General features: G+C 47.0%; 1 protein-coding gene across 1 annotated transcript; it reads right to left on the bottom strand.

The window, feature by feature from the left end:
* Positions 1–10,673: 10,673 nt before the first annotated feature.
* LOC128696817 (uncharacterized) lies at positions 10,674–25,586 on the bottom strand. The gene is made up of 5 exons (XM_053788195.2): positions 25,493–25,586; positions 20,790–21,325; positions 16,956–17,126; positions 13,181–13,372; positions 10,674–12,126 (listed from the first exon to the last, which is right to left on the bottom strand). Exons 2-5 carry the CDS (start codon positions 21,318–21,320, stop codon positions 11,935–11,937), a joined length of 1,086 nt encoding a protein of 361 aa, XP_053644170.1. The 5' UTR covers positions 21,321–21,325; positions 25,493–25,586; the 3' UTR covers positions 10,674–11,934.
* Positions 25,587–26,094: the final 508 nt, after the last annotated feature.

The following is a 26,094-nucleotide window of genomic DNA, read 5'->3' as shown; positions in this document are numbered from 1 at the left end:
ATCAGGTGTGGACGTGTGAATGGTTCATTGCCTTTGTAGCTTGTTCAGCTATCAAAACTTTGGGGCTCAGTCCCTGGACCCATTATGTACCTCTGTAATCTTTTTGAGTACTGCCCAGAGGATGGGTATGGGGTGCATAATAAAGATATTAAACTAAGTGATGTACCTGCACCCAGTGGCATACTTAAGGTATGGTAAGTTCCCTGGGCGCCACTGAGCAGTTTCTGTTAGGGGGTGACGAGCCTTTTTTTAGTGATAAAAAATTGAAATTGAAAAATTATGGAAAATAATTCTTACCAAAAAAACAGAGCATAATTCAGGCAATATGTTGATGAAATCAGCTTGTTTCTATCATATTTCTAAGTATGTTTTTCCACAAATGTATTTTTTTTTGTTCTTACTGTCAGCAAGAGGACATGGCATTTAGTGGGTTTTTTTTTACTCCAACAATTACGATTTTTATGACTGTTTCATTCTAAATACTCCACATGGCAGCTTCCGTGAGGACTAGAGTGAAGAGAGTGCAGAGATTGTCCCTGAGTAACGTGCAGGTTGTCGACAAAGATGGTGGGGTGTAACTCGCTCAGACTTGGCGGACCATAACCGTCGAGTTGTACACAAAACATAATTAGGAATAACTAAGCTATTGGCATTGTTTTATCTGTCATTCGAAGAGTATTTAAAGGAGCATCGTGATTTTTTCACACGCTACTTGAGGAATGATGTTTCTATTGAATTACAGAGAAGGTTTGTGATATGTTTTACCATTTTGTTTTTATTGATTTTTTCTCCAAAAAGTTCTTAAAAAGAAAAAAAAAATTTCAACATTTTGTATAATGCAATCAATTGTCATTTCGCTCAAACGTCCCTGTAATTAGATTATTTAACTCGTTATCTTTCATCTGATATCGACTAGAACATTGTAAGACTTACCAATTTTGTAGTGGAGGGATAGATTTAAGCCCTATAGAACAGGGCACTTTTTATTTTTTTTCTGTCTAACTGTAATGTAAAAAGTCACTAACAACACAGTGTCTAGGTTTGAAATGCTGCTTAATTTACAGTAAAAATTCCATTGAAATTGGACCCCCCCCCAAAAAAAAAAAAAAAAAAAATAGACGATTTTGCTCGTCGCCCCTTTATTAAAGTCAGTCAAGCCATCCTCAGATAGTGAAATAAGAATTTTCTTCAGATGTATGATCTGTCTTTGTTTGTCATGAGTGAACAGCACTAGGATGGCTACACTTACATAAATTATTCGGAAGAAATATAGTACTTGGAGCTACATGACCACATACCTCACAACTGGCAGTAAGACCATTCTCCTGTGCAAACTACGGAGGACATCTAGAATTTTGTGCAAAATATTTGAAATTTAAGGTTCTTATTAAAAGTGCCATTTCCTTATTTCAGAGCGTTGTGTAAGAAGACCATGAAATGTTTCTTCACGGAGAAGGAAAGTGGAGGTGAAGGACGGGAGACACGAAAGTTGGAGGTGGAGGAAGCTAAGAAGTCGAGTCTCACCAGGCATCATGGTAAAAACCTCACCAGGCACAATGGGAAGAGCCTCACCAGGCACCATGGTAAAAACCTCACCAGGCACCATGGTAAAAACCTCAGCAGGCACCATGGTAAAAACCTCACCAGGCACCATGGTAAAAACCTCACCAGGCACCATGGTAAAGACCTCAAAAGGCATCATGGTGAAAACCTCACCAGGCACCATGGTAAAAACCTCACCAGACACCATGGTAAAAACCTCACCAGGCACCATGGTAAAAACCTCACCAGGCACCATGGTAAAAACCTCACCAGGCACCATGGTAAAAACCTCACCAGGCACCATGGTAAAAACCTCACCAGGCACCATGGTAAAAACCTCACCAGGCATCATGGTAAAAACATCATCAGGTACCATGGTAAAAACCTCACCAGGCACCATGGTAAAAACCTCACCAGACACAATGGGAAGAGCCTCACCAGGCACCATGGTAAAAACCTCACCAGGCACCATGGTAAAAGCCTCACCAGGCACCATGGTAAAAACCTCACCAGGCACCATGGTAAAAACCTCACCAGGCACCATGGTAAAAACCTCACCAGGCACCATGGTAAAAACCTCACCAGGCACCATGGTAAAAACCTCACCAGGCACCATGGTAAAAACCTCACCAGGCACCATGGTAAAAACCTCACCAGGCACCATGGGAAGAGCCTCACCAGGCACCATGGGAAGAACCTCACCAGATACTATGTTAAAAACCTCACCAGACACCATGTTAAGAACCTCACCAGACACCATGGTAAGAACCTCATCAGGCACCATTCTAAGAACCTCACCAGACACCATGGTAAGAACCTCACCAGATACCATGGTAAGAACCTCACCAGATGCCATGGTAAGAACCTCATCAGGCACCATTCTAAGAACCTCACCAGATACCATGGTAAGAACCTCACCAGATGCCATGGTAAGAACCTCACCAGACACCATGTTAAGAACCTCACCAGACACCATGGTAAGAAACTCACCAGACACCATGGTAAGAACTTCATCAGACACCATGGTAAGAACCTCACCAGATGCCATGGTAAGAACCTCATCAGGCACCATTCTAAGAACCTCACCAGACACCATGGTAAGAACCTCACCAGATACCATGGTAAGAATCTCACCAGACACCATGGTAAGAGCCTCACCTGACACCATGGTAAGAACCTCACCAGGCACCATGGTAAGAACCTCACCAGATACCATGGTAAGAATCTCACCAGACACCATGGTAAGAGCCTCACCTGACACCATGGTAAGAACCTCACCAGACACCATGGTAAGAACCTCACCAGATGCCATGGTAAGAGCCTCACCAGACATCATGGTAAGAACTTCACCAGGCACCATGGGAAGAACCTCACCAGATACTATGTTAAAAACCTCACCAGACACCATGGTAAGAGCCTCACCAGACACCATGGTAAGAACCTCACCAGACACCATGGTAAGAACCTCACCAGACATCATGGTAAGAAACTCACCAGACACCATGGTAAGAACCTCACCAGACACCATGGTAAGAACCTCACCAGATGCCATGGTAAGAGCCTCACCAGACATCATGGTAAGAACTTCACCAGGCACCATGGGAAGAACCTCACCAGATACTATGTTAAAAACCTCACCAGACACCATGGTAAGAGCCTCACCAGACACCATGGTAAGAACCTCACCAGACACCATGGTAAGAACCTCACCAGACATCATGGTAAGAAACTCACCAGACACCATGGTAAGAACCTCACCAGACACCATGGTAAGAACCTCACCAGATGCCATGGTAAGAACCTCATCAGGCACCATTCTAAGAACCTCACCAGACACCATGGTAAGAACCTCACCAGATACCATGGTAAGAATCTCACCAGACACCATGGTAAGAATCTCACCAGACACCATGGTAAGAATCTCACCAGACACCATGGTAAGAGCCTCACCTGACACCATGGTAAGAACCTCAACAGGCACCATGGTAAGAACCTCACCAGATGCCATGGTAAGAGCCTCACCAGACATCATGGTAAGAACTTCACCAGGCACCATGGTAAGAACCTCACCAGACACCATGGTAAGAGCCTCACCAGACACCATGGTAAGAACCTCACCAGACACCATGGTAAGAACCTCACCAGACATCATGGTAAGAAACTCACCAGACACCATGGTAAGAACCTCACCAGACACCATGGTAAGAACCTCACCAGACACCATGGTAAGAACCTCACCAGACATCATGGTAAGAAACTCATCAGGCACCATGGTAAGAACCTCACCAGACACCATGGAAAAAGCCTCACCAGACATCATGGTAAGAACCTCACCAGACACTATGGTAAGAACATCATCAGACACCATGCTAAGAACCTCACCAGACACCATGTATGCCCAGCTGGGTTTATATTTCGCGGCACTATGTTGCTGACACCTAGTGGCATAGGCCTACCCAGCTCACCCCTCACCACACTTACCCTGCCTCTTTCATGCAGCCGAGTTCACTCAGTCAACAAGTCAACTTCGTCACTCTCTCCTGGGCATCGCCCTCCGGGCCTGGGCACTTAAACACACTGCCTGTGTACCACGAACCCAAATAAAGTAACGATGAGTCCGAAGAACCTTATCATTGATTCCCGCTACCAGATCAACACACGCAATTCTTTCGATAATGTTAGTGATAGCGGTGGGACCAGCTGTTGTGTTGCCTGGAGAGGGGAAGGAACAAAGATGTTGTTTCCACTTCATTGCCCCATACAAGAAGCATTCGTCTCTCTACGCATTATCCTGACGTCGTGTCTGCAAGTTTCATCATTCAGACACAGGATCCAAGCCGAAATTTGCTGAATTTTCCTCGAGAAATCTTCGTGGAGTCACCTGGGTCTCCACAGCATCCCACGCTGTTCTTCAGTCATGTGTTCAGTGTCACTTGTATGTTTCTGTTGTTGTTGTTGTTCAGCTTAGTACGGTTATTTCAGCAAGTTAGAGGTGAGTTGTGTGGTTAGTTACCATTTTGTCCTAGGCACATGTCGATTTGACACTAGGCCTGTTGTGTGTGTAGGTGTGTGTTAGTTACCATGTTGCTCTACTTCCAGTGTGGTTGGTTCTCCACGTGTGTATGAGTGAGGAGGGCATGCGGTCCTGGCTCCACCATATGCACCTCGCCCCTTCTCACCTACGCTCATCTCTTACCACCATATATCACTACGCTACTCACTATCCCTCTGCTATTTTTCTATGAATTCACTGTGAATTCTTTGCCAGAGCTGTGTATCTGAGTGCCCAAGGTCACTCGAAGCCACATGGATCACGAAGCCACGTGTGGATAAGGCCACGTGGATCTACAAGCCACATGGAGAGAGCCATGTGAGTTACCAAAGCCACAATCTGTTGTCTGCTGCCTGGCATCACCCATGACATCACCATGCTGCCTGCATCACCCTCTGACGTCACCATGCTGCCCGACGTCACTCCAGGAAGTCTGCCCGACGTCACCTCATGACGTCTGCCCGACGTCACCCTGGACGTCAGGCCGACGTCACCCACGATGCTGCCCGATGGCACTCCAGGACGTCACCCAGGACGTCTGCAAGACATCTGCCTGACGTTACCATTGCCTGACGTCACCGTTGCCCGACGTGCTGCTCTGACGTCACCCTGATCCCACCGCTGCCACCACTGTTTTATCTGCCTTTTGGATTGATCTAGTACCTTTCCGGGTAGCGTAGAGGTAGGTGACATACACGGCCATTGACTAGCTTCATCTTTATTGAAATAAAGGGGTTCACAGCGGGCAGTGTGAGGTGTGCTGAAACCAGTCCGGGAGGGGAGCTTGTTGTCTGGAAGGCCGTCAGTCTAGGAGTGAGGCCGGGGCATGGCCGTGTATGTCTAACTTCAGGCAGTGCCATCTGGTGGGCCTTGAGAGAAAATTAGACCACAACAGATTTGCTCCAAGGGAAGACTATGAAAAGTAGCAGTAGGCTATGATGTTCAATGAGGACAAATTCCAACTACTCCGTTATGAAAAACTGGAGGAGATAATAACTAGAACAGAGTATACTACAGACTCTGGCCATACAATAGAGCGGAAAAATAATGTAAGGGACCTGGGAGTAGTAATGTCTGAGGATCTCACTTTCAAGGATCACAACAGTGCCACGATCGCACGTGCAAATTATTATTATTATAATCAAGGGGGAAGCACTAAACCCGTAGGATTATACAGCGCCTATGGGGGGATGGAAGGCATTCAGGCTTAATTCAGGGAACTGGAGCACAGATCCAACTGGAGCACAGATCCAATTCCCTAGATCAAGAGCCCCTCACCAGCGTCAAGGAGCCTTCCTTGAGGGGTATCGCACGTGCAAAGAAAATGATAGGATGGATAATGAGAACGTTCCAAACGAGAGATGCCAAGCCAATGATGATCCTTTTCAAATCACTTGTTCTCTCTAGGCTGGAATACTGCTGTACATTAACATCTCCATTCAAAGCAGGTGAAATCGCAGATCTAGAGAGTGTACAGAGATCCTTTACTGCACGTATAAGTTCTGTCAAGCACCTTAACTACTGGGAACGCTTGGAAACACTTGACTTGTACTCGTTGGAACGCAGGAGGGAGAGATATATCATAATCTACACTTGGAAAATCCTGGAAGGAATGGTCCCAAATCTGCACACAGAAATCACTTCCTACGAAAGTAAAAGACTGTGCAGGCGATGCAAAATGCCCCCAATTAAAAGTAGGGGCGCCATTGGTGCACTAATGGAAAACACCATAAGTGTCTGGGGCCCAAGACTGTTCAACAGTCTCCCATCAAGCATTAGGGGAATTGCCAATGAACCCCTGGCTGCCTTCAAGAGAGAGCTGGACAGATACCTGAAGTCAGTGCCGGATCAGCCGGGCTGTGGCTCGTACGTTGGACTGCGTGCGGCCAGCAGTAACAGCCTAGTTGATCAGGCCCTGATCCATCGGGAGGCCTGGTCATGGACCGGGCCGCGGGGGCGTTGATCCCCGGAATAACCTCCAGGCTTACTGTCTACAGCTATGGTAAGAGCCTCACTAGACATCATGGTAGTAAGAACCTCACCTAACACCATGGTAAGAACCTCACCTAACACCATGGTAAGAACCTCACCGGACACCATGGTAAGAACCTCACCTAACACCATGGTAAGAACCTCACCTAACACCATGGTAAGAACCTCACCGGACACCATGGTAAAAACCTCACCTAACACCATGGTAAGAACCTCACCTAACACCATGGTAAGAACCTCACCAGACACCATGGTAAGAACCTCACCAGACACCATGGTAAGAACCTCACCAGACACCATAGTAAGAACCTCACCAGACACCATGGTAAGAACCTCACCAGACACCATGGTAAGAATCTCACCAGGCACCATGGTAAGAACCTCACCAGACACCATGGTAAGAACCTCACCAGACACCATGGTAAGAACCTCACCAGGCACCATGGTAAGAACCTCAACAGCCACCATGGCAAGACCCTCACCTAACACCATGGTAAGAACCTCACCTAACACCATGGTAAGAACCTCACCAGACAACATGGTAAGAACCTCACCAGACACCATGGTAAGAACCTCACCTAACACCATGGTAAGAACCTCACCTAACACCATAGTAAGAACCTCACCAGACACCATGGTAAGAACCTCACCAGACACCATGGTAAGAACCTCACCAGACACCATGGTAAGAACCTCACCAGACACCATGGTAAGAACCTCACCAGGCACCATTCTAAGAACCTCACCAGGCATCATGGTAAGAACCTCACCAGACACCATGGTAAGAACCTCACCAGACAACATGGTAAGAACCTCACCAGACACCATGGTAAGAACCTCACCTAACACCATGGTAAGAACCTCACCAGACAACATGGTAAGAACCTCACCTAACACCATGGTAAGAACCTCACCTAACACCATGGTAAGAACCTCACCAGACAACATGGTAAGAACCTCACCAGACACCATGGTAAGAACCTCACCAGACACCATGGTAAGAACCTCACCAGACACCATGGTAAGAACCTCACCAGACACCATGGTAAGAACCTCACCTAACACCATGGTAAGAACCTCACCTAACACCATAGTAAGAACCTCACCAGACACCATGGTAAGAACCTCACCAGACACCATGGTAAGAACCTCACCAGACACCATGGTAAGAACCTCACCAGACACCATGGTAAGAACCTCACCAGGCACCATTCTAAGAACCTCACCAGGCATCATGGTAAGAACCTCACCAGGCACCATGGTAAGAACCTCACCAGGCACCATTCTAAAAACCTCGCCAGGCACCATTCTAAGAACCTCACCAGGCACCATGGTAAGAACCTCACCAGGCACCATTCTAAGAACCTCACCAGGCACCATTCTAAGAACCTCACCAGGCATCATGGTAAGAACCTCGCCAGGCACCATTCTAAGAACCTCACCAGGCACCATGGCAAGAACCTCACCAGACACCATGGTAAGAACCTCACCAGACACCATGGTAAGAACCTCACCAGACACCATGGTAAGAACCTCACCGGACACCATGGTAAGAACCTCACCAGGCACCATTCTAAGAACCTCACCAGGCATCATGGTAAGAACCTCACCAGGCACCATGGTAAGAACCTCACCAGGCACCATTCTAAGAACCTCGCCAGGCACCATTCTAAGAACCTCACCAGGCACCATGGTAAGAACCTCACCAGGCACCATTCTAAGAACCTCACCAGGCACCATTCTAAGAACCTCACCAGGCATCATGGTAAGAACCTCGCCAGACACCATGGTAAGAACCTCACCAGACACCATGGTAAGAACCTCACCAGACACCATGGTAAGAACCTCACCAGACACCATGGTAAGAACCTCACCAGGCACCATTCTAAGAACCTCACCAGGCATCATGGTAAGAACCTCACCAGGCTCCATGGTAAGAACCTCACCAGGCACCATTCTAAGAACCTCGCCAGGCACCATTCTAAGAACCTCACCAGGCACCATGGTAAGAACCTCACCAGGCACCATTCTAAGAACCTCACCAGGCACCATGGTAAGAACCTCACCAGACACCATTCTAAGAACCTCACCAGGCACCATGGTAAGAACCTCACCAGGCACCATTCTAAGAACCTCACCAGGCACCATTCTAAGAACCTCACCAGGCACCATTCTAAGAACCTCACCAGGCACCATGGTAAGAACCTCGCCAGGCACCATTCTAAGAACCTCACCAGGCACCATGGTAAGAACCTCACCAGGCACCATTCTAAGAACCTCACCAGGCACCATTCTAAGAACCTCACCAGGCATCATGGTAAGAACCTCGCCAGGCACCATGGTAAGAACCTCACCAGACACCATGGTAAGAACCTCACCAGACACCATGGTAAGAACCTCACCAGACACCATGGTAAGAACCTCACCAGACACCATGGTAAGAACCTCACCAGACACCATGGTAAGAACCTCACCAGACACCATGGTAAGAACCTCACCAGGCACCATTCTAAGAACCTCACCAGGCATCATGGTAAGAACCTCGCCAGGCACCATTCTAAGAACCTCACCAGGCACCATGGTAAGAACCTCACAAGACACTGCAGGTAAGAACCTGCTGCCAGGGGCATGTCAGTCGTAGCAATGAAATAACAGCAGAATTTATTACCATTATTATTAAACATTTATAATAAACAGATTTACTAAACATTGCAAACTAGAATTTAGTAACTCAAGAAAATAATGAGCTTAGTATTTTGTCCATAATTATTTGCATATCTTGAATGCTTACATATGTAAAGCATCTACTGTATGTAAGATGATATTCGATAGTGACTGTTAAAAGTAGCTATAATCAAATATTGCCATTCACTAAAATTGAAAATAAATTTTAAATACAAACGTATTTTGAGTAACAGCAGGATACAGTGTCATGATCTGCAGTACGTCAGCCTATCAATGATGGCTTAAGAGCTTTAATGACTTACATAATAAGAGAAGAGCCGAAGATCAACTCCAGCAGCCTGCCTCATGCCAGCCTCCAACACAAGGCTCGCAGCCTGCCTCATGCCAGCCTCCAACACAAGGCTCGCAGCCTGCCTCATGCCAGCCTCCAACACAAGGCTCGCAGCCTGCCTCATGCCAGCCTCCAACACAAGGCTCGCAGCCTGCCTCATGCCAGCCTCCAACACAAGGCTCGCAGCCTGCCTCATGCCAGCCTCCAACACAAGGCTCGCAGCCTGCCTCATGCCAGCCTCCAACACAAGGCTCGCAGCCTGCCTCATGCCAGCCTCCAACACAAGGCTCGCAGCCTGCCTCATGCCAGCCTCCAACACAAGGCTCGCAGCCTGCCTCATGCCAGCCTCCAACACAAGGCTCGCAGCCTGCCTCATGCCAGCCTCCAACACAAGGCTCGCAGCCTGCCTCATGCCAGCCTCCAACACAAGGCTCGCAGCCTGCCTCATGCCAGCCTCCAACACAAGGCTCGCAGCCTGCCTCATGCCAGCCTCCAACACAAGGCTCGCAGCCTGCCTCATGCCAGCCTCCAACACAAGGCTCGCAGCCTGCCTCATGCCAGCCTCCAACACAAGGCTCGCAGCCTGCCTCATGCCAGCCTCCAACACAAGGCTCGCAGCCTGCCTCATGCCAGCCTCCAACACAAGGCTCGCAGCCTGCCTCATGCAAGCCTCCAACACAAGGCTCGCAGCCTGCCTCATGCCAGCCTCCAACACAAGGCTCGCAGCCTGCCTCATGCCAGCCTCCAACACAAGGCTCACAGCCTGCCTCATGCCAGCCTCCAACACAAGGCTCGCAGCCTGCCTCATGCAAGCCTCCAACACAAGGCTCGCAGCCTGCCTCATGCCAGCCTCCAACACAAGGCTCGCAGCCTGCCTCATGCAAGCCTCCAACACAAGGCTCGCAGCCTGCCTCATGCCAGCCTCCAACACAAGGCTCGCAGCCTGCCTCATGCCAGCCTCCAACACAAGGCTCGCAGCCTGCCTCATGCAAGCCTCCAACACAAGGCTCGCAGCCTGCCTCATGCCAGCCTCCAACACAAGGCTCGCAGCCTGCCTCATGCCAGCCTCCAACACAAGGCTCGCAGCCTGCCTCATGCAAGCCTCCAACACAAGGCTCGCAGCCTGCCTCATGCCAGCCTCCAACACAAGGCTCGCAGCCTGCCTCATGCCAGCCTCCAACACAAGGCTCGCAGGCTGACACCATAAGTCCTAATACTAAAATTACGTAGACTAGATATTAAGGCTGACAAGAACAGTAAGATGTAAATATCTTATGTTTCAAGTTCATATGTACAGAAATTTACCCGGTTTCTCTGACGCCAGAGACAATATGTAGTGAGCACTCCTTTACGAAGATGCTTTGATACCGGTGAAGGGATCTTGATCCAACTAACTGGAGCTGCCCTACGTTTAATTATATCTGATTACTAACTATTCTCCAGTGACACATGACCTTAACAGGTTTAGTATTCTCTCACGAATATAATTATAATAAATGTAGTGGACTCTAAATTTTTACTCTCCTGCCACTCATAAGGTGCCTGACTACTTACCATTTCCCAGGAACTGTGTAACTCTTTCGAGTTTAGCGCTTCCCATAAATATAATTGACCGCAACAATGTTCTAAATATAACTGGCGCTTTCAATTTTTTTTAATTTATTAGGGGAAAGTGGCAAAACTATAAAGGGCATATAACCTCCTAAGGATATTAGGCAATCAGGTTTGATCCAAGGGAGGGGAAAACTACTAATTCATGGGATCAAGAACCCTTCACCAGGATAAATTACTGTATCTTCCCTGGGGGAGGGGTAGTAATATGGTTGAACGAGAGCTGGATATTCCACAGGAATATTGATAGGGCTATAAGAAGTAGTGCTGGTGTGTTGAAATGGAACAGAGGAAACATGATTACGATATACATGGTAAACGGAGAACAAAACACTTTTAAGGGGACTAATGACTCAAATGTGTCATAGGAGTATCAGAAAATACTAAAGCCTGAAGGTGGTAAATTAATGTTTAAGACATGATACGAGGATGGGTAAGGAAATGGAACGATCAGGATTAAGAAAGAGTGGAGGCAAAGTCCATGCATGTTCTTAAAGAGGAATGATGACAGGAGTCATGCAGACAGTGAAGTGACAAAGGTATACTCAGCGGAATGTAGTTTATAATCAAGATTATCTCTCGGTAATGTGACCAATCATTAGTAGTTAAGAGGTGGGACCAGGAGCAGAGATTTAGTCCATAAACCACAAAGCAGTGAGCACCAGGCTCTAGCTCAGGGCCGGTTAAGAGTAGGTAACCCCAGCAGTACAACAGACCACAGTTAATAATTATAGCCCGGGCATTTCGGTGTAACTGTGACGACGTCTTTCACCACCTGCGTTGTCTGGAAATATTCAGTCTTTGTGATGTAACGCACATCTGGGACATATTGCGTGTTAGTGATGTAATTCTGCTTGTAGATGGTAGTGGTGTAATACTGCTGGTGTGTGGCCACCGAAGGCAACACCTCGACCTGTCGGTGAAGAAACACCAAACACAGATAAGGCTTAAGAATATGACTTATCCTTGGACTTCACTGCTTGGAAAAAAAAACACATGTACTACTTATTTCTGCACAGTTACCTAACCTCTTAGCTTTTGACGATGACCCTTTCAGGTTTTGCGCTTATATTGATTATATTATTATTAGCTTCTGGCGGTTTCATTCATGATAATATATAAAGATATATAATGATATAACGTATACAGACCTAACTGATATCAGTGACATACTACCATATAGAAAATCCCTTGTTATGCAGAGCACTTCGGGCAAATTGGGTCAATTTTTCCCCCAGGATGCGACCCATACCCACACAGGGACAGCAGGTGTCTGAAGGAAACACGCCCAAATGTTTCCATCAGTACCGGGGATTGAACCACGGGCTTCAGTGAATGAGATGAGTGCGTTAACAACTGAGCTACGGGACACCTCAGGAACCAAAAAGTCTCAGGCTCTTTCTATCAAGTGTGATTTATTTGTTTGCTACTTAACTGAATACACATACACACACACACCCATGTAAATTATATGTGAAAAAGAAACACTTTCACCATCATTCACTCCATTACTCTCTTGCCAGAGGAGCGTAGATACTACACTTCAGATGTCCCTTCAAATTACAAATATCCTCACTCCTGTTTTAGAGTGCAGTCACTGTACTTTCCACCTCCAGGACTCAAATCTGGTTTCCTTGAATCCCCTCACAAAATGTTACCTTGTTCACACTTCAACAGCTCATCAGGTCCCAAAAACCATTTGCCTCCATTCCTATCGAACAAGCTCATACATGCCTGCTGGATGTTCAAGCCTCTTGCACACAAAACCTTCTTTAGCCTCTTCCTCTATCCTTTCCTAGGGAGACCCCTACCCCCGCCTAACCTTCTACTGTACAAATTACTAAATAATATATATATATATATATATATATATATATATATATATATATATATATATATATATATATATATATATATATATTGCAAATGATGTAGGTGAGACTAGAGTGAGGATGGGCTTAACATACCTCTGTGACGGTGAGGTACTCTGAGGGAGGCAGGATGACAGGCTTCTCCACGGTAGAGATCCTTACATCAGGTACCGTAGCCACTCGGGTCGCTGTTACTGTGTCTGTTACAACTAGCGTTCGTAACAAGGGCTCGAAGCTCACCTCAACAGTGCTCTGGTACACGTTGTTCGTTAGCACCTCCTTCACCGTCTGCAGGAGGCAGAATTTGTAGTCAGTGGTTGATAAGGAGAGTGGGAGAAGAGGTGAAATCATTGTGACAAATTGTGAGACTTGAGATATACAGGAGATAAACTGGTCAATTAACTGACAGTGAGAAAATAAGAGAAAAATGTCTAAAAATACTTTTATTAGTACAGGGAACATCACTGAGCAATACCAAGGGGAGTTTAACTTATATCTGGAGGGTGTTCTGGGGGTCATGTTCCCTGTGGAGGATATTCTGGGGGTCAACACCCCTGTGGAGAGGGTTCTGGGGGTCATCTTCCCTGTGGAGGATATTCTGGGGGTCAACATCCCTGTGGAGGGTGTTCTGGGGGTCATCTTCCCTGTGGAGGATATTCTGGGGGTCAACACCCATGTGGAGGGTGTTCTGGGTGTCATCTTCCCCGTGGAGGATATTCTGGGGGTCAACACCCCTGTGGAGGGTGTTCTGGGGGGTCAACACCCCTGTGGAGGATATTCTCGGGGTCAACACCCCTGTGGAGGGTGTTCTGGGGGTCATCTTCCCTGTGGAGGATATTCTGGGGGTCAACACCCCTGTGGAGGGTGTTCTGGGGGTCATCTTCCCTGTGGAGGATATTCTGGGGGTCAACACCCCTGTGGAGGGTGTTCTGGGGTCATCTTCCCTGTGGAGGATATTCTGGGGGTCAACACCCCTGTGGAGGATATTCTGGGGGTCAACACCCCTGTGGAGGATATTCTGGGGGTCAACACCCCTGTGGAGGATATTCTGGGGGTCAACACCCCTGTGGAGGATATTCTGGGGGTCAACACCCCTGTGGAGGATATTCTGGGGGTCAACACCGCTGTGGAGGGTGTTCTGGGGGTCAACACCCCTGTGGAGGGTGTTCTGGGGGTCAACACCCCTGTGGAGGGTGTTCTGGGGGTCAACACCCCTGTGGAGGGTATTCTGAGGGTCAACACCCTCGTGGAGGGTGATCTGGGGGTCAACATCCCTGTGGAGAGTGTTCTGGGGGTCAACACCCCTGTGGAGGGTGTTCTGGGGGTCAACACCCCTGTGGAGGGTGTTCTGGGGGTCAACACCCCTGTGGAGGGTATTCTGGGGGTCAACACCCCTGTGGAGGGTGTTCTGGGGGTCAACTTCCCTGTGGAGGGTGTTCTGGGGGTCAACACCCCTGTGGAGGGTGTTCTGGGGGTCAACACCCCTGTGGAGGGTGTTCTGGGGGTCAACACCCCTGTGGAGGGTGTTCTGGGGGTCAACACCCCTGTGGAGGGTATTCTGGGGGTCAACACCCCTGTGGAGGGTGATCTGGGGGTCAACACCCCTGTGGAGAGTGTTCTGGGGGTCAGCACCCCTGTGGAGGGTGTTCTGGGGGTCAACACCCCTGTGGAGAGTGTTTTGGGGGTCAACACCCCTGTGGAGGGTGTTCTGGGGGTCAACATCCCTGTGGAGGGTGTTCTGGGGGTCAACTTCTCTGTGGAGGGTGATCTGGGGGTCAACTTCCCCGTGGAGGGTGATCTGGGGGTCAACACCCCTGTGGAGAGTGTTCTGGAGGTCAACACCCCTGTGGAGGGTGTTCTGGGGGTCAACACCCCTGTGGAGGGTGTTCTGGGGGTCAACACCCCTGTGGAGGGTGTTCTGGGGGTCAACACCCCTGTGGAGGGTATTCTGAGGGTCAACACCCTCGTGGAGGGTGATCTGGGGGTCAACACCTCTGTGGAGGGTGTTCTGGGGGTCAACACCGCTGTGGAGGGTGTTCTGGGGGTCAACACCCCTGTGGAGGGTATTCTGGGGGTCAACACCCCTGTGGAGGGTGTTCTGGGGGTCAACTTCGCTGTGGAGGGTGTTCTGGGGGTCAACTACCCTGTGGAGGGTGTTCTGGGGGTCAACACCCCTGTGGAGGGTATTCTGGGGTCAACACCCCTGTGGGAGGGTGTTCTGGGGGTCAACTTCCTGTGGAGGGTGTTCTGGGGGTCAACACCCCTGTGGAGGGTGTTCTGGGGGTCAACACCCCTGTGGAGGGTGTTCTGGGGGTCAACACCCCTGTGGAGGGTATTCTGGGGGTCAACACCCCTGTGGAGTGTATTCTGGGGGTCAACACTTCAAGAGGGTGATCTCCAACACCCTGTGGAGAGTGTTCTGGGGGTCAGCACCCTGTGGAGGGTGTTCTGGGGTCAACACCCCCTGTGGAGAGTGTTCTGGGGGTCAACACCCCCTGTGGAGGGTGTCTGGTCAACTCCTGTGGAGGGTGTTCTGGGGGTCAACACCCCTGTGGAGGGTGCCCTGGGGGTCAACACCCCTGTGGGAGGCCCTTGGGGTCAACACCCCTGTGGAGGGTATTCTGGGGTCAACACCCTGTGGAGGGTATTCTGGGGGTCCAACACCCTGTGGAGGGTGATCTAAAATAACACCCCCAGAGAGTGTTCTGGGGTCAGCACCCTGTGGAGGGTGTTCTGGGGTCAACACCTGTGGAGAGTGTTCTGGGGCCAACACCACCCTGTGGAGGGTGTTCTGGGGGTCAACATCCCTGTGGAGGGTGTTCTGGGGGTCAACACCCCTGTGGAGGGTGATCTGGGGGTCAACACCCCTGTGGAGGGTGTTCTGGGGGTCAACACCCCTGTGGAGGGTGTTCTGGGGGTGGCCTGGCCCATGGCCAGGCCTCACTTATCGAAACCATTAGTACACACATTACAAGGATGACTATGGCAATATAGTATTAAAGGAATGCTGCTCAGAAATCAAGCAATATTTCAGCATAACTTACCAGTGTGGTTCTGTATAGCTCCATAATCTCACGATGCATCAAATATCAATGATTTATCTCACTTCACCTCTTCCTTTCCTCCCAGAAATATTTTATAAAGAATATAGAGAAATTTCTGCAACCAAGGGGGGCGACAACCTCCTTTCAGGGGGCAGCGATCCTTGTCGAGGGAGCTAAGACCCCTCTCTCTCTACTTTCCTGTACTGGAGAACAGGAGTCAGCACGAGAGGGGTTGATCATGCCCCTTTCTTTGTGCACTTCCAGAGATCAAGTAAGGTTTTGTGTTTTGCTACATAGCTTCATTAAGGCATTCCAGAACGCCTACTTTTCTCAAATAACCCACACCTAGGAGAATAGAGCTTATTACCTGGAGTTTTACCTGGAGAGAGTTCCGGGGTTCCAAATAACGTCTGGCCCGGCCCATCTTCAGACCAGGCCTCCTTAGGGTCAGTGTCCCAGGATGCGACCCACACCAGTCGACTAACACCCAGGTACCCATTTTACTGATGGGGAACATAGACAACAGGTGGAAAGAAACACGTCCAATGTTTCTACTCTGGCTGGGAATCGAACCCAGGCCCTCACCGTGTGAAGCGAGAGCGTTAACCACCAGGCCACCAGAGGGTTATTAGTGCATTACATATATATTATATACAAAAATTCAATGTTTTTACAGCAGTGTAAAATCTTAGTGTGTATAACCCATTTTTCAAAAGAGGATGAGAATATACCTAGGTAATGTAGTTGATCCTTGACAACGTGCTTGCGTCACGTATTTGACCCCTGAAAACGTACCTGCATAACGTTCTTGACCCCGCGGAACGTACCTGCGTAACGTACTTGACCTTGGGGACGACGATAGACTTGGTATAGGTGACAGTGACTCGCTCCGTCAGGTAGTCGGTGACATAGACTGTGTCCAGCAGCTGAGCGAACTTGGTCTGATACACCACATGAGGTACCACATTCTCTACGAACTCTGTGTGCACCACTGGTACCTGCCAGGGGGGGGGGGTTACCACTATTATTAAAATTTTTATTATTTTCGTTGTGAAGGGTAAACCCGTGTGGGTCGTTCAACGCGATGGGCAGTGGAATCTCGATCCTGTGGTCACTATTCACGAGACAAACTCTGGAAGCCAGGCTGTTCCTTCACAAAAGGATTCCCATAGCAGTGGAACAGTGAGGGGGGGGAGAAGGAAGAAAGAGAGAGAGAGAGAGAGAGAGAGAGAGAGAGAGAGAGAGAGAGAGAGAGAGAGAGAGAGAGACAGACAGACAGACAGAGAGAGAGAGAGAGAGAGAGAGAGGGCAGAGAGAGAGAGACAGACAGAAGAGTAGAGAGAGAGAGAGAGAGAGAGAGAGAGAGAGAGAGAGAGAGACAGACAGACAGACAGAGAGAGAGAGACAGAGACAGAGACAGAGACAGAGACAGACACAAAGAGAGAGACAGAGACAGACAGAGAGAGAGAGAGAGAGAGAGAGAGAGAGAGAGAGAGAGAGAGAGAGAGAGAGAGAGAGAGAGAGAGAGAGAGAGAGAGAGAGAGACAGGGAGGGAGGGAGGGAGAGAGAGAGAGAGAGAGAGAGAGAGAGAGAGAGAGAGAGAGAGAGAGAGAGAGAGAGAGAGAATTTTCTCTCTAAACACATTGATAAATTTTAATCAACTGATCTATTTGAAACATTGCTGTGGATTTTCGTGATTTTTTCTGTGAAGTTCTGGCAGTCACTGAAACACGGCAATATAATAATTGAAATTATTAGACGGGGAGGGAAAGGCGCTGGAAAGATGGAGAAATTTTTTTAGACGAGTTGTTGAGTGTTAGTGATGAAGGAAAAGCAGTGATTTTATGCACTGGACTCAAAGGAGCCGATAACATCATACAGGAGTGTGGAGGAACCTGAGGTGGAAAATGGATAAAATGTTTGCAAACAGATGATGGGAATATAATGTTGGTGTGATTTTTCAATATGTACCTGAAAGACGGGAAGAAGCCAAAGAATTGGCATAGAGCATGCGTAGTTCATTTGTATAAGGGCAAAAAGGGGAAAGGAAATATAATAATTACAAAGGGATACCCCTGTTGAGTATACCAGGTAAAGTTTACGGAGTGGAATTATTGAAAGAATTAGGAGTAAGACAGAGTAGGATGGCAGAGGAACAGGGAGGACCAAGGAAAGGCAGGGAATGTGTAGATTAAGTAATTAAAGTGAAGCTCTGTTTCTTGCATTTATGGATTTAGAAAAGAAATATGGTTAGGTGGATAGGCGACCCATGTGGGAGGTATTGCAGATGTATGTAATAAAAAGTAGGTTGCTATAAGCAGTTAAAAGTTTTCATGCGGTAAGATATATAGAGTTTAAGAACAACCTGAGGACTCCTATTATTTATGCTTCTTGATATGAAGCCAAGGATTCTGTTCTCTTTTACGAACACTTATGCACTGTTGTCTTGGTTTCAGATTACTGCTGACCACAATTCCTAAATCCTTTTTGCAATCAGTAATATTAAGAGCTACATTATTTAGTTTTTATGTAGCATGGTTATTGTCCTGTCCAACGTTTACAACTCTGTATCTGTCTACATCAAGTAGTCGGAAGGTAATCTGATTGAATGATGGTTAATGTGTTTTCTTCTTTGAGTCACCATACCTTGGCAGGAGACTGCCGATGACTTTATATATATATATATATATATATATATATATATATATATATATATATATATATATATATATATATATATATATATATATATATATATATATATATATATATATATTATATATATATAATATACTATATATATATATATATAGATATATATATATATATATATATATATATATATAGATATATATATATATATATATATATATATGTCGTGCCGAATAGGCAGAACTTGGCATCTTGGCTTAAATAGCAACGCTCATCTTGCCATATAGGACAAGCTAAAATTTGTGTATGCAATAATTTCGCCAAAATCATTCTAAACCTAACGGAAAAAATATATTTCACTGTGTTTGTTTAGTATTAAATTATTGTAAACAAATCTAAAATATATTTAGTTGGATTAGGCTAAAATAAATTTTTCTTGTTATAATAAGGTTAGGTAAGTTTTCTTAGATTCTTTTGGAGCAAAATTAAAATTTTTTACATCAACAATAATGAAAAAAAATATATCTTTAAACGTATAAGAGAAAATTTTAGAAAGGACTTAATTTTAAATGAGTTCTTGCTAATTGACCAGTTTTACATATTCGGCACGACATATATACTATATGTGTATATATATATATATATATGTATATATATATATATATATATATATATATATATATATATATATATATATATATATATATATATATATATATATATATATATATGACGTGCCGAATAGACAGAACTTGCCATCTTGGCTTAAACAGCAACGCTCATCTTGCCATATAGGACAAGGGAAAATTTGTGTATGCAGTAATATCGCCAAAATCATTCTGAACCTAACGAAAAAAATATATTTGACTGTGTTGGTTTAGTACTAAATTATTGTAAACGTATTTAAAATATATTTAGTTGGGTTAGGCTAAAATAATTTGCTCTTGTTATAATAAGGTTAGGTAAGTTTTCTAAGATTCTTTTGGTGCAAAATTAAAAATTTTTACATTAACATTAATGAAAAAAATATATCTTTAAACATATAAGAGAAAATTTTAGAAAAGACTTAATTTTAAACGAGTTCTTGCTAATTGACCAGTTTTGCATATTCAGCACGACATATATATATATATATATATATATGTATATATATATATATATATATATATATATATATATATATATATATATATATATATATATATATATATATATATATATATATATATATATATATATATATATATATATATATATACCACTCAATGACCAATGGAAATGTGTGTGTATACTCACTTATATGTGGTTGTAGGGGTCGATTAATAGCTCCTGGCCCCGCCTCTTCGCTGGTCGCTACTAGGTCTACCCTCTCCCTTCTCCATCACCTTTATCGAACCTCTTCTTAAAGTTATATATGGATCCTGCCTCCACTACATTGCTCTCCAGATTGTTCCACTTCATGACAACTCTAAGACTTAAGAAATATTTCCTAACATCCCTGTGACTCATCTGAGTTTTCAACTTCCAGTTGTGACCCCTTGTTGCTGTTCTTATCCACCTTGCCAATTCTTCTCAGTATTTTATATGTCATTATCATGTCCCCTCTATCCCTCCTGCCCTCCAGTGTTTTCAGGTTGATTTCCCTTAACCTCTCCTCGTAGGGTATGCCCCTAAGCTCCGGGACTAGTCTTGTTGCAAACTTTTGCACTTTCTCCTAATTCTTTGACATGTTTGACCAGCTGTAGGTTCCATACTGGTGCTGCATACTCCAGTATTAGCCTGACGTACACAGTGTACAGTGCCTTGCATGACTCGTGTATGTGTGTACACTCACCTAATTGTGGTTACAGGGCTCGAGTCATAGCTCCTGTGTGTGTGTGTGTGTGTGTGTGTGTGTGTGTGTGTGTGTGTGTGTGTGTGTGTGTGTGTGTAGGGGTAAGAATGGTAAAGTCTGGGTGTGTCTTGGGGGAAAGAACATGATAATGTGTGGAGAAGAAAGTACCACTTACCGGGTGAGCCTCAGTGACAACCTTGGTGATGATCTTGGTGAGGGGCTCACATACAGGCACCGGCACCTTGACGGGGGCGGGTTTCTTGGGAGGTGGCGGTGGCGGTGGCGGAGGTTTCTGTGGAGGCGGCAACTTTGGCTTGGGTGGCGGTAGAGGTTGCGGTTTCACAACAGGGGTGGGTACAGGGACGTGGACGATGGTGTGTGTCCCACCGTAGCCGCCTTTTTTCTTCAACTTGCTGAAGTCTAGATACGATATTCCCTTCTTTATGCCCTCTACTATGTGGTCCAAGGCGCCCTTCTTGCCTTCATATTCATCGTATTCTTCAACCTCTGAGTAGACAGGGATGGCAGCGTAAGAGATGGGCGGAGCCACAGGATAGATTGGAGCGGCGATTGGCTGGCCATAGGATACTATAGGCGGGCCATAGCCGCCGCCATAGCCGCCGCCACCGTAATAACCTCCGCCGCCTTTATGGGCCAGGCAGGTGACAAATGCTGCACTTAACAGCAGTACTTGGAGCCACGCCATGACTGCTGCAGGAGAGACGATTGTTAAGGTATTGTTTGTTAGAATTGGAGCCTATTGACTTCATATGGGTATTTCACCTGTTCAGTGACATTAAAGAAGGAAACAGTTGAATCTCTAAAAATGTTGCGAGTTCGAAAATAACACAGAATGAAAATACTAGAACATATTGGAAACATTTTGATCCTGGGACCATGGTCGCTCCAAATGTACCTGGGTAGGTAATATAAGCTTATATTGTGGAAAATTCCTGAGTGGTAGTGAGGTTTAACAGTGATGGGTCACCTGATGGCGTAGCTGGTGGTGGTCGTGGCGATGCTTGTTCCACTATGATCCTGTGTGCTACCGTGGTGGCAATAAAGTAACATTCTGATTTAGGCATAACTTCTACAGCAGTCAGAGAGGCTTCCTTCCAAATAATGGCTTCCACTGAGGTCTGGTTCCATGATGATTAACTGTGTTGGTCCAATCTATCAGGTGTCCGTCTACATTTCTGTGAACCACTCACGTTACACGGGTTGGTCCCTATTGCACGTGTATTTGTGTGGACAAAGACACACGTGCAGAGTTATGGCATTTATTAAAGGAAACTTTTAGCCAGTGGCTTCAGTCTTAACAACCTTGTACAACCCCACATATTTGTGTTTGTCGATCCTAGTGGATTAACTTACGTTTCTCCTGCATACATTTCATAATGACCACACGGGATCGTGCAGACCCAGTGGCTGCAACCGGTTAGTGAATAGTGGACTACTTCCTAGTGAGTTTCTGACGTGCGCAACTAAATGAATATTTTTCCTAGCCAGCGCACACATGTTGCTGACTGAGGAGGACATCGAAGGGCGAAGCCCATCCTCAACAAAACAGCCAGGAAACAAACTGCCAGCTGGTACATGGTTCTCCCCTGCAGAAGTGTAACCACCTACACTTATGCATTGGCTAGGAGCAACATATAATTAGCTATTGAGGCTTCTACATCCATCTAGTGTACGGCTCACTACTCTCCCACCAGTTTTCACAGCCTGGGTCTATGTAAGTCGTGTGGTTATTGCAACAAGTCTTCGGGGAGACAGAAGTGTGTCCACTAGGATCAATGAACACATACATACCATAGAGACAACCTGAGTAACATCTGCGTGGTCAACGGGAGCACAGGACATCTGACAGAGCCAGATCTTAACAGAAGTTGGTGTTTAGAAGCTTCTCCGACTGTCATAACGCGTACAAGAAACAATCTTCCCGCCCACACCAGATACAACAGTCAGGTGACTAACCACTGAGCCTAAACCCCACTGCCATTCAGGGATTTTCTTCACTGCATAAATAGAAAGAAAAAAACAATACGATAACGATAAAAGTTATAACGATTAGCAATCAGCCTTTAAGGCTCATACTCCAGTGGCACTTGTTGGAGCATTGTTACGTATCACAACAGAATCCAAAATTGCAACAGCCTTTCAGTCGGGAAGATAATCTAAAATTTAAAAAAAAAAAAATTTGTCACAGTGAACCATGAAATCCTGCGCACTAAACTGCAAGTTATCTTAATGGGACCTGTAGACAGGTTCAAGGCTTAAATATGTGACGTATTAAAGTAAATAATACTGATTTAGGTTATTATAGTCATGAAAGCGCTAAATCCGTAGGAGTTAAACAACGCCTGGGGAATTGAAGGATTTAATCCGAAGAAGGGGAGAGTTGCTTCGGTTCTTGTCGATCACGAGCAATTTATTGGCGTCAGTGTACCCGTCTTGAAGGTACCGAACCAGAATGTTTGCTGAAAAGTAAAGAGTCTCACAAGAGTACCATGGGCTCTAAGAGTACAGTGGGTTCCCACAAGAGCACCACGAGTCCCTCTCAAGAATGTGCCGTGGATCCTCAAGAGAGTAGAGTGGGTACCCACAAGAGTACCATGAACTCCCCCACAAGAATGTACCGTGGATCCTCATGAGAGTATCGTGGGTTCCCATGAGAGTACCGTGGGTTCCCACAAGAGTACCGTGGGTTCCCACAAGAGTACCGTGTGTTCCCACAAGAGTACCGTGGGTTCCCACAAGAGTACCGTGTATTCCCACAAGGGTGCCGTGGGTTCCCACAGGAGTACCGTGTGTTCCCACAAGAGTACCGTGGGTTCCCACAAGAGTATCGTGTGTTCCCACAAGAGTACCGTGTGTTCCCACAAGAGTACCGTGGGTTCCCACAAGAGTACCGTGGGTTCCCACAAGAGTACCGTGGGTTCCCACAAGAGTACCGTGGGTTCCCACAAGAGTACCGTGGGTTCCCACAAGAGTACCGTGGGTTCCCACAAGAGTACCGTGTGTTCCCACAAGGGTGCCGTGGGTTTCCACAAGAGTACCCTGGGCTCCCACAAGAGTACCGTGGGTTCCCACAAGAGTACCGTGGGTTCCCACAAGAGTACCGTGGGTTCCCACAAGAGTACCGTGGGTTCCCACAAGAGTACCCTGGGCTCCCACAAGAGTACCGTGGGTTCCCACAAGAGTACCCTGGGTTCCCACAGGAGTACCGTGTGTTCCCACAAGAGTACCGTGGGTTCCCACAAGAGTACCGTGGGTTCCCACAAGAGTACCGTGGGTTCCCACAAGAGTACCGTGGGTTCCCACAAGAGTACCGTGGGTTCCCACAAGAGTACCGTGGGTTCCCACAAGAGTACCTTGGGTTCCCACAAGAGTACCGTGGGTTCCCACAAGAGTACCGTGGGTTCCCACAAGAGTACCGTGGGTTCCCAGAAGAGTACCGTGGGTTCCCAGAAGAGTACCGTGGGTTCCCAGAAGAGTACCGTGGGTTCCCACAAGAGTACCGTGGGTTCCCACAAGAGTACCGTGGGTTCCCAGAAGAGTACCGTGGGTTCCCACAAGAGTACCGTGGGTTCCCACAAGAGTACCGTGGGTTCCCACAAGAGTATCGTGTGTTCCCACAAGAGTACCGTGGGTTCCCACAAGAGTACCGTGGGTTCCCAGAAGAGTACCGTGGGTTCCCAGAAGAGTACCGTGGGTTCCCACAAGAGTACCGTGGGTTCCCACAAGAGTACCGTGGGTTCCCACAAGAGTACCGTGGGTTCCCACAAGAGTACCGTGGGTTCCCACAAGAGTACCGTGGGTTCCCACAAGAGTACCGTGGGTTCCCACAAGAGTACCGTGGGTTCCCACAAGAGTACCGTGGGTTCCCAGAAGAGTACCGTGGGTTCCCACAAGAGTACCGTGGGTTCCCACAAGAGTACCGTGGGTTCCCACAAGAGTACCGTGGGTTCCCACAAGAGTACCGTGGGTTCCCACAAGAGTACCGTGGGTTCCCACAAGAGTACCGTGGGTTCCCAGAAGAGTACCGTGGGTTCCCACAAGAGTACCGTGGGTTCCCAGAAGAGTACCGTGGGTTCCCACAAGAGTACCGTGGGTTCCCAGAAGAGTACCGTGGGTTCCCACAAGAGTACCGTGGGTTCCCACAAGAGTACCGTGGGTTCCCACAAGAGTACCGTGGGTTCCCACAAGAGTACCGTGGGTTCCCACAAGAGTACCGTGGGTTCCCACAAGAGTACCGTGGGTTCCCACAAGAGTACCGTGGGTTCCCACAAGAGTACCGTGGGTTCCCACAAGAGTACCGTGGGTTCCCACAAGAGTACCGTGGGTTCCCACAAGAGTACCGTGGGTTCCCACAAGAGTACCGTGGGTTCCCACAAGAGTACCGTGGGTTCCCAGAAGAGTACCGTGGGTTCCCACAAGAGTACCGTGGGTTCCCACAAGAGTACCGTGGATTCCCACAAGAGTACCGTGGGTTCCCACAAGAGTACCGTGGGTTCCCACAAGAGTACCGTGGGTCGTACTGGAGCCCGACTTTTTCTTTAGTATATTTAGGAAATGTCCGAAATAGAAAAAGAAAAGGAATTCTGCCTTCTGATACTCATCATCTATGAACATTATTGACCAATAAAACTATTATAAAACTTTTGCATTAAAACAATTGTACGATGCTTTTAGTTATCTAATTTAGTTGGTTTCTGATCCTAACGACTCAGAGTTACCTATTTACCACCAGTGAAAAATATTCTAATCCCTAAAAGAGGGATTAAAGTAAAGTCAGTGTATATTCACATTTTACTTTATTCATCACAACAATATACACCTCTCAGTGTATATTCTTGTGCTGACTGATTTATTTACCTGTAATGCGAGGTGCAACAGCAGCAGCAGTGGTGGTGGTCGCTCAGGGAAGGTGAGACCGGCACACCAGCGACGGCAACCAGCTGGGTACTGAAGCTCTCGGCCAGTTACTGGAGCTTATATAGCCTTCACCTTCACAAGTGCCACTCCCTCCATAAGTGCCATTCCTTCCATATGTGCCATTCCCTCCATAAGTGCCAATCCCTCCACAAGTACCACCCTTCCACAAGTGCCACTCCTTCCACAAGTGCCACTCCTTCCACAAGTACCACCCCCTCCACAAGTGCCACTCCCTCCACAAGTGCCATTCCTTCCATATGTGCCATTCCCTCCACAAGTGCCAATCCCTCCACAAGTAACACCCTTCCACAAGTGCCAATCCCTCCACAAGTACCACCCTTCCACAAGTGCCACTCCTTCCACAAGTGTCACTCCTTCCACTAGTACCACCCCCTCCACAAGTGCCACTCCTTCCACAAGTGCCACTCCTTCCACAAGTACCACCCCTTCCACAAGTGCCACGCCTTCCACAAGTGCCACTCCTTCCACAAGTGTCACTCCTTCCACAAGTACCACCCCCTCCACAAGTGCCACTCCTTCCA

The sequence above is a fragment of the Cherax quadricarinatus genome, chromosome 52 (assembly GCF_038502225.1).
Source record: "Cherax quadricarinatus isolate ZL_2023a chromosome 52, ASM3850222v1, whole genome shotgun sequence".
NCBI classification, from domain to species: domain Eukaryota; kingdom Metazoa; phylum Arthropoda; class Malacostraca; order Decapoda; family Parastacidae; genus Cherax; species Cherax quadricarinatus.
The sequence above is the reverse complement of the archived record's forward strand: the minus strand, read 5'-3'. Positions and strand labels throughout refer to the sequence as shown.